This window comes from Rhineura floridana, chromosome 11 (assembly GCF_030035675.1).
Source record: "Rhineura floridana isolate rRhiFlo1 chromosome 11, rRhiFlo1.hap2, whole genome shotgun sequence".
Lineage (NCBI taxonomy): Eukaryota > Metazoa > Chordata > Lepidosauria > Squamata > Rhineuridae > Rhineura > Rhineura floridana.
The window spans coordinates 12534413-12543800 of NC_084490.1; the positions used below are offsets into that span (position 1 = coordinate 12534413).

The following is a 9388-nucleotide window of genomic DNA, read 5'->3' on the forward strand; positions in this document are numbered from 1 at the left end:
TCTGCATCCAGAGTGTGCCACTTCTAGATAGTTATAACAGCTTCCATAGCAAGGCTACAGCATGTCATGGAAGGCTTAGAAGGCACAGCTGCCAGGAAGATAAACAAGAACTTTATTATCTCTCTTAAACAAAAGCAGAGCAGCAACAGGAAATTCCTGACTTCACCCAGACACAACTGCCACCTAGTGACTTACCTGGATAATGGCACTATCCACAGACACACCCTGCACTGCAGTGTATTTATTATAACAATCTGTACCTGTGTGGACTGAAATTCTATTCTTCACAGGAGATGTGTGTAGGACTGGGCAACCACTGTTATCTGGAGAAGACATTCTTCTACCACATCTTCAAGCAAACCCAAAAGCTATAAGTTCATAGGAACCTGTCTTACGTCAAGTTGAACCACTGATCCACCTACTTTAGCATTGTCATCACAATGGACAGAGGCCCTCTAGGGTTTCATATAGGGGTCCATTCCAGCCCTACTGGAGCTGCTGATGGAGATGAACCCCAGGACCTTTTATATCCAAAGCATTTGGTTTACCACTGAGCTATGGCCCTTCCCCTGAACCCTCCCAAAAACTCCTCTTTCATATTATTTATGATTCATTAAAGGCTTATCCCAACATTCTGCCAAAGAGCTCCAAATGGTCCCTCCCTTCCAATTTTATCCAGACTGCATCTCTGTAATATAAGTTTAACTGAGAGATAGTGACTGGCCCAAAATCAACCAGGGAACTTCATGATTGAATGAAGATTTCAGCGGCATAAGAATAGATATGTATTAACATAAAATTGTGCTGCAAATATAGGAGAGCAGCGGGCCAGATTTATTCGTGCATTTTACATGTATAGTACAGTAATACCTCAATTAACAAATCCTCCGGAAAAGAAGTTCCTTTTCCACAAAGCCTTTTTGGGTGCAGGGGCACGCACACTCTGATATAGTCACAATGTGGCTCCTTGTCTGTTGGATTGCAACTGCTGCAGGAAGCTCTCACACATGTGGATGGAATGACAGAAAGGTGGCACAGGCATCTCCGTAGCAAACAAGGATTCGGGTGCCCTGGAAGCACTGTTTACTGCAGATGCGCATGTGCAACCTGGCAAGAAGCATGTTTCTAGCTGTGCATGTAAATCCTGCCTGCAGCAGCCGCAATCTTTCAGTCATCCTTGCCTGCTGCATTGCAGCTGTTGCAAGCGGCTCTCAAACAGGGTACCTGCTCAAGTGCAGGGGAGGGTGGCAAACAGAGAGGGAGAGAGGGGGGGGAGAGGGAGCAAGCACAGGATGGTGGTTGCTGCCCCATGCCTGCCTGCTCGAGTGTACAGTGAGAACTGTGCACAAAGTTTTGAATTGCTACAGCAAGATGCTACATGATAAAAGAAAAAAAGGCAAGGCAGGCATCCCTGGATGCATTTTGAAAGATACCTTCAAGTGGTCTGTAGAAGGTTCAAAATGTTTTTATTTACTTATGCAAGGCTATCGTGAACTGGTTGTTTCATTTCAGACATGTGTATTGTTAGATTTGAATAAAATATACTATGTTGAACTGCTCTTCTTGTTTGAGGTGTAGGAACCTATCCCCATTCTTTCCATGTTATTCCTACCTCTGGTACCACCTTTTCTGTTAAAAAAGTAATGTCCAGGAATGCATGTACTTTGTTAACTAAGGTATTACTGTCTCTGTATATTTTGCATTTTACTGCCTACAATGTGTTATTGTTTTAAAGAAACATCCGTCAGTGCACAATCAGCTTGGACATCGACACTCAATACAAGAGATGTTGGGATGCGTGCAAAGCTCAGTCAGCTCGGAACCACAAAATCAGTGTACAAATCTATTGAAAAAGAATTGCTGCTCCATCCCTAGCTGTCTTTCCCTCATTTGCTCGAGGCCTAGACTGTTTTTTTTCCATTTCAAGGTGGTCACCATTTGAAAAAGGCAGCCCTTTGGAAAGCACAAACGATTGAGTTGAGAGGAACTGCTTTCCTGACATTCTCTTCCCAATCCATCAGTAACAAAACGGGGTGGGGGTGAGATGAGCAAAAAATCTCCAGCAGTTTCTTTGGGGTGAGGCTCCCACCCCTATCAGCAGCAACATGGCTCTCTTATTTTCCCAAAGCTGATTTTCTTGAAACCACCATTTGATGGCACCAGCAATAACAGAAATCATGCAATAGCAGCTGGGCTGACAGTCTAGGGGCACTGTAAGAGGTGGGACAGTGGCTGTCACACACAAACATTGAAAACTGTTTCCAGAATATTTAGCAAAGTGGAGCTTTTTTTGGGGGAAGGGGAACATTCACAGACGTTTTCTGTGGGGAAAAATGCCTGCTGAGAAACTTTTGCAAAACTGGAATCTTGTCTTCAAACAAATATTGTTTGTGCACTAAATGGTACTGTGCCCAAGAGACACATTCCAAAAGTTCATTGCCGTCACTCATTAAAACAGCAGTCACTGCTAAGAGTGGCATTTCAGCTCTTGTCTACAAATATACTTGGAGACTCTTCCTCCTACCAAGACTACAATATGGTCCCTTGTGTTCTTCATGCAATCAACGCTGCAGATGAGCACCAGTTAAATGCACAGAGAAGTACGACCTGTCCCCACAAACATGTTGCAGCATTTCTGGGAAACCTCCTAAAAGACGAATCAAGACTTTGACTCCTGTTGAGGTACAGAAATGGGAGTTATGACCATTTATGAGACTTGGGTGGAAACCATGAAGGGGTGGATTTAAAGGGGTGCCAATCAATGGCTAGGTCTCCTTCAATGAAATTTTGATAGACAATTTTAAAATTAGAGCAGGGAAGGTTTGAGCTGGAAAAAAGGATCATGGAATGTCTCCATAACTCTCAGCTGCATCCCAAATTGAAACTAAAATGTGATGAAAATGTTCCTCCCACTTTCATGGCTCTATTCATTCCCTGCTAAAGCATTCTTCTGTGGTTTTTTTCTGGGGAGTGAGCAAGTTTCAGTGAATTTTTCAAGAAGTATGAAATTTGCCACTTACATTTACACTTATGAGGTGGCCAAATGTTTTCTCTTTTGCTTATAAAAAAGACACCTCATGAAGGAAGGTAAGTGGCTACCTTTTCTCACCACCTGAAAATTTCACCAAACTTTGTCCTCCCCCAGTCTCTGTAGGATTCCTCATTTCACTGAACACATAAATGGAAACAAACGGAGCATTTTCTTGTTCTCTCCATCAAAGCATCTGGTAACTGAAAGCTCAGAATAATCAGCTGAATGTTCATCAATGCCAGTGAGTGATGGGGGTATTTCAAAAGTAAGCAATTTAGATGATCAGACAGACAGACAGACAGACAGACAGACAGACAGACAGACAGACGATAGATAGATAGATAGATAGATAGATAGATAGATAGATAGATAGATAGATAGATAGATAGATAGATAGATAGATAGATAGATAGATAGATAGATAGATAGATAGATAGATAGATAGATAGATAGATAGATATGTGTGTAAATATATATAATCGTGAGGATGGAATTTCAGAATACACTGGCAACGTCCATGATGCCATTTGCATGGGAAAGTGTTGAAACACAAAAGAAAGAAATATGAAAAAGAAAGAAATGCAAAAGGTGAACATTTTGTTTTACTCGCTGGTTTTAGAATGGTTTGGTTAAGCTATATTTCTGGGTTCGATAGCAGGAAAGGTGAAAGATTTCACAAGTAGAAGTCACAATATTTGCCAGAAGGTTAGCAGACCCAAACTGAAGATTGTAAGTGCCCAACACTGAACTATTTAAACTTAGCTTTTATAACTTACAGTTTTTATGTAATAGAAACAACATTGTTTCTGAAAAATAAAGATATGTGTTCTCAAATGGGGGGGAGGAGCTGCAGAACTGCATATCCCCCCCTTGACATGACTCCTTAACTTCTGTCTTTCAGTGAAGACATATAGATAGACAGGTTAAGGGCATGCATGGCCCCCAAGATTCACCTTTCATTCGTATCTGCATCATCTCCCCACTTCTATGGGTCTATTTGTTCCCTGCTAAAGTGCGTTTTTCAGAGGAGTGAATTTCAATGAAGTGGGAAGTGTGGTGTTCACCTTATTTCAGTTTATGAGGTAGCCAAATGTTTTCTCTTTGGCTGTATAAAATCCTCAGAAACCTCATAAAGTTATATAAGGTAATTGCCTACCCTCCCACCACCTGAAAAAATTCATCAAACTTTGTCCTCCCCAGTCTTCATGGGAATCTGCATTTCACTGAACTCATAAATGGAAACAAAACATTTTAACGTAATTAAATGGAAGACTTTAATCAGTTGCTTTCCTTCATAGAGACCTTATTACCTTCCTCCCAACCTCTTGACTTGCACAAAACGCACAGAGGGCTATGCTGTTAGCAACAGACAATCCTACACAGGTCTACTCAAATGTCAGTCCCATTTCATTAAATGAACTTGACTTCCAGGAAAGTGTGTATAGCCTTGCACTGCGACAGTGTGTATAGCCTTGCACTGCGACAGTGCAAGATTTTAGATAGACATCCTCAGAAGCAATCCCCATGTAGTTCAATTGGATGCACTCTCTAGCAAGTGTACATAGGATTGCCCCCTTAATGTTTTATTAAGTCAGGATGCATCCCCTTTCACACTGTTTTGGAGGCCTTGCTTACTGAAAGGAGCAATTTTTGAGTCTCTCATTCAAAGCATCTGCTAACTGAAAGTTCAGCATGATCAGCTGAATTTTCATCAACAGGAGTTAATGAAGGGAGACATTCCTCTTTGTTAAAGGAAGAAATGACAGAGAGACAGAGAGACAGACAGAGAGACAGACTAGATAGATAGATAGATAGATAGATAGATAGATAGATAGATAGATAGATAGATAGATAGATAGATAGATAGATAGATAGATAGATAGATAGATAGATAGATAGATAGATAGATAGATAGATAGATAGATAGATAGATAGATAGATAGATAGATAGATAGATAGATAGATAGATAGATAGATAGATCTGGGGTCAATAAAGGAGAGATGAAAGATTTCACTAGGAGAGGTAACAATATTCACAAGAACGTTAACAGACCCAATCTGAAGGCAAGGTTGTCCTTGCCCAAACCAAACTAATTAAAATGCAGTTGCAGCACTTAGTTTGTATACATCACAGTTGTTATCTAATCAAAAACATCATGGTTTCTGAAAAATACTTATGTGATCTCAGATGAGGGGAGAAGCTACAGACTGTATATTGCCCCACACACATGGCGTCCCTGCTTAATCTTTAAATGTCAGTGGAGACATATAGATAGACAACTATGAGGTGTGCATGGGCTCCAGGATTCAACTTTCATCTGTAGCTCTGCGTTTTCACTGAATTTCAATAGTTTGCTTAATTGTTCTCTACTGTCTCCACTTCAATCTGTGTTTCAGGTTCTAAACCAATCTGTATACAGTGAAACTATGTGTTTCTTAGTCACTATAATGGGAAATCTAGAAACAGCTATGACTTTTCACTTGATGGACAAAATGGATGAAATTTCAAGGCACAGGACTCCTTCAGAGTAGACTGAGCCTGACAAATTGTAGACAGATATGTCCAGAGTTTTTCTTATGGGGGATGCACATGGTATTAAATTTCCTCCATGTTCCCTTTTGGGGGGGGAGAGGGTTTGTCTCTTCTTCTCTCTCACCTTAAAATTGATAAAATTGATACACAAGTAGTTGTGTATTCTTGCCAGTACATTTTTTCAAACTTTGTAGCTGTATGCTGTCCTTAGTTTCTGGTACTTTTTAATGTCATCCTCCTGACGTTGTCGAGAATGTTGCCTATGGAGCTAAGAAGAACCCCGTTGTTGTGTTATGCAGAGCAATGCAGGATCTTTAAAAAACTTAGAGGAAGCTTTTAACTTAAAAAAAAATCTTCCACTCCTGTGCTTTACCAAAAAGCAAACCAGAGTTCTTCAGTTCTTTGCAGGCACCATTTTGGACCGCCTCATTTTTTTGCAAAAGCTACGGTACAGAAATATACAGAAACAACAGAGGAGCGGGAGGATTTGCCCAGGCCCAAATGGGCCTCATGATGGGACAGTAATTGACCTTGTGCAGGGCTCTTCTTATGTTCCCATTTGCTTCCACTGATTGTATATTATGTAAATGAATAAATAAAGTTTCTTCACACCACATCTACAAATGGTAACACATTTATTTATTTATTTATTTATTTTTATTAATTGATTTCTATCCTGCCCTTCCTCCCAGCAGGAGCCCAGGGCGGCAAACAAAAGTGCTAAAAACACATCAAAACATCATCAAAACAGACCTTAAAATGCATTAAAGCAAAACAACTTTAAAAACATGTTTAAAAGCTTTCAAAGCATCTTTTTAAAAGGGTTAAAAAACATTGTTTTTTAAGAAAACATATTACAAAGCAACTCCAGCACAGACGCAGACTGGAATAGGCCTCAACTTAAAAGGCTTGATGAAAGAGGAAAGTCTTCAAAAGGCACCAAAAAGATAACAGAGATGGCACATTCCATGTTTACTCAGGTTTACTTTCCTTTAGAAGGAGGTCACGGGAGGTGTCATGATATTCTGCAATATTAGCTTTCATATAGAAATATACAGGTTGAACATAGGTCAAAGTAAAACCAAAATCCACTGCTCCCACATCTGATCTCCAGGGAGTAAAAAGCACTTGAAGAGGCTTTCAAATCCCTAAAGTACAGCTTTCTATGTTTCTCTCACTTTGTATCCATCCAAATTGCAGCCTGACCAATTTGTGTCCTTCACAAATATTTGAACTACCTCATTTTTACTTACGAAGGGAAGGCTCCTGGATATATTCAGAGCTAAATTGCCCCAAAGCAATTTTGTGTGTTTATTTTAAGTGTGCTTGTTGGTGTGGCCCTTTTAATATTATTATAATAAATAGTTAAAAAGGAGCATAACTGCTTTTGTAAATAATCACTTGTGATCCCAGGCATGGGGTGGAAGGAGTACTAAGATTAAAAGTCATGTCTCCTTAGCCTTTGACTTCCATTAAAACAGATAGCATAGACAGAACTGGAGTGCGTCATTTAATTTATATCTCCAACCTTATTGCATGTGATAGTGATTCTGTCATGTGATTCCAGATGGAGATGGCCAATGGCAGCACCATCCACGAATTCATTTTGCTGGGATTTGACGTTCAACAGCAGACCCGATTCTTGCTCCTTGGCTTTATCTCCATTCTCTACATGCTCACTTTGGTTGAGAACATCACCATCATCACAGTGGTGTCCCTAGATAACCACTTGGCCCAGCTTCCCATGTACATCCTGCTGAGCAATTTCTCCTGGATGGAGATGTGCTACGTGACCACCACTGTGCCTCGTATGCTCTCTGACCTAGTTTCCCCTTATGGAATCATTTCCTTCCCTGACTGTTTCCTCCAGTTCTACTTCTGGTTCTCTCTGGGCTCCACAGAATGCTTCTTCCTTTCAGCCATGGCCTTGGATCGGTACTTGGCCATCTGCCACCCTCTGCGCTACCCACAACTTATGACCCAACATTCCTGCTATGCCTTGGTAGGGACATGTTGGGTTGTTGGCTTCCTGTGGTTTCCTATCCCAGTGATTTTGATCTCCAAGATGTCCTTTTGTGGTCCTAACATTATTGACCACTTTTTGTGTGATCCTGTGCCAATTGTGTCTCTGGCCTGCCCTCCACTTGGAAATGCTCCCTTTGTCTTACAAATGTTTCTGTATGCTCTGATTTCAAGTAATGTTTTCTTTGTTTTGCTATCATATGGCTTTGTCATTCTCAACCTGATAAAACCTTCAAACGAATCCAGTCGTAGGAAGGCCTTCTCTACCATCTTTTTCCACATAATGGTGGTGACACTTTTTTATGGCAGTATAGCAATGGAGTACTTTATTCCAGGTGGAGAAAGTCACTCAGAGGCCAGCAAGGCAGTCACATTCTTCTACGTGGCCCTCACGCCTTTTCTTAATCCCCTGATCTACTGTCTGAGAAATGATCAGGTAAAAGAGGCCCTGGGCAGGTTGCTAAAGAGAAAGAAAATGTTTCTGAGGAGAAAAGTGACAGTATAATAAGGAGATGAGTCAAGAAAAACAAAAACCTCAGAACTCTCAACTTCTCAAACGAGGTCATAAAACACTCAGCTAAATAAGAGTTCCAACTCTTCCAATTTTTGTTTTGTAATGTCCAGTGAAGATGCTCCAAATCAGTAAGGAAATTGTTGCTGGTGTGTCAGCCATACAGCATGACAAGGAATTTGCTTCTGTCTTTGAGTACCAGAATACAAGGCCTGGACCTAGGGGTGTGCAGAGTCTTTGTGCAGGGGCCAATTAATGAAGTGAAACAGGGTGCTTTCAAGTGCTTCCCTCTCTCTGCTCACTGGCATATGGTCTGTGCCATATAGCTCTATATTCTTCCAAAGCTCCATCTTTCTATAGGTTTATGGGGTTTGCAAGAAGTCTGGCTGTCCAAGATGTTGCCTGTGGAGCATTGAAGACCTCTGAATTTTTATATTTGTTCTTGTTAAAGCACAGCAGCAGAGGCTTTTTTAAGTTAAAAGCTTCCTTTTATTTTTTAATATATCCTATGCTGCTCTATTTAACAGCAACAACAAAAAATCCCCCAAAGCAGAGCTCTTCGGACCTCCTCAGGCAGCCTCACAAGATAACCTCACTTTCTGGATAGCCTTAAAGAAGACACAAAGAAGCATCAGAAAGACCAGTAAGTCTTTATAATATTATTGTTTCTGTAATAAGTAGTCCAGGCAACAATACACATCAGTCAACCACCTCTGCATTATCTTATGGAAGTTAAGAGCAAGAAGGAAATTCCCACTCCCACCCACCCCGAATTTAGCCACTGTAATCCATGCTCTGGGAATATCCACATTGGATTACTGCAGTGCACTCTCTGTGGGGCTGCCCTTGAAGATGACTCAGAAACTTGAGCTAGTAAAAAATGCAGTCACCAGATTACTGGCTTGGGTTGCCTTTAGAACTCATATAACACCTGTTTTAAAACAGCTGCATTGGTTTGCCAATTCATTTCTGGGCTCAGTTCAAGGTGTTCATCCTAGTCTTTAAAGTCCTAAACAACTTACAGTAGGTCCCAATATTTGTGAAACCACCTTCTTTCCTACAGAACATCCCAGGTGTTAAGATCAGCAGAGGGGGTCCTCTTGGTAGTTCCACCCCTCTCAGATGTTTGGGAATGGATAGGCCAGGAGAGGGCATGCTCTGTGGCAGCCCCTAAATTGTATAATTCCCTCCCCACTAGGGTTGCCAGGTCAGAAGCATCCCAAAACCTGAGATTTTAGGGACAGGCCCAAGTGATATCCTGGGGGTGGGCCCGAGTGATGTCATGGGGTGG

The 9388-nt window shown here is 41.1% G+C and overlaps 1 protein-coding gene across 1 annotated transcript; it reads left to right on the forward strand.

Moving 5' to 3' along the window:
• The first annotated feature begins 4570 nt into the window (after positions 1-4570).
• LOC133367401 (olfactory receptor 11G2-like) lies at positions 4571-8091 on the forward strand. Its single transcript, XM_061591502.1, has 2 exons — positions 4571-4588; positions 7138-8091. Exons 1-2 carry the CDS (start codon positions 4571-4573, stop codon positions 8089-8091), a joined length of 972 nt encoding a protein of 323 aa, XP_061447486.1.
• Positions 8092-9388: the final 1297 nt, after the last annotated feature.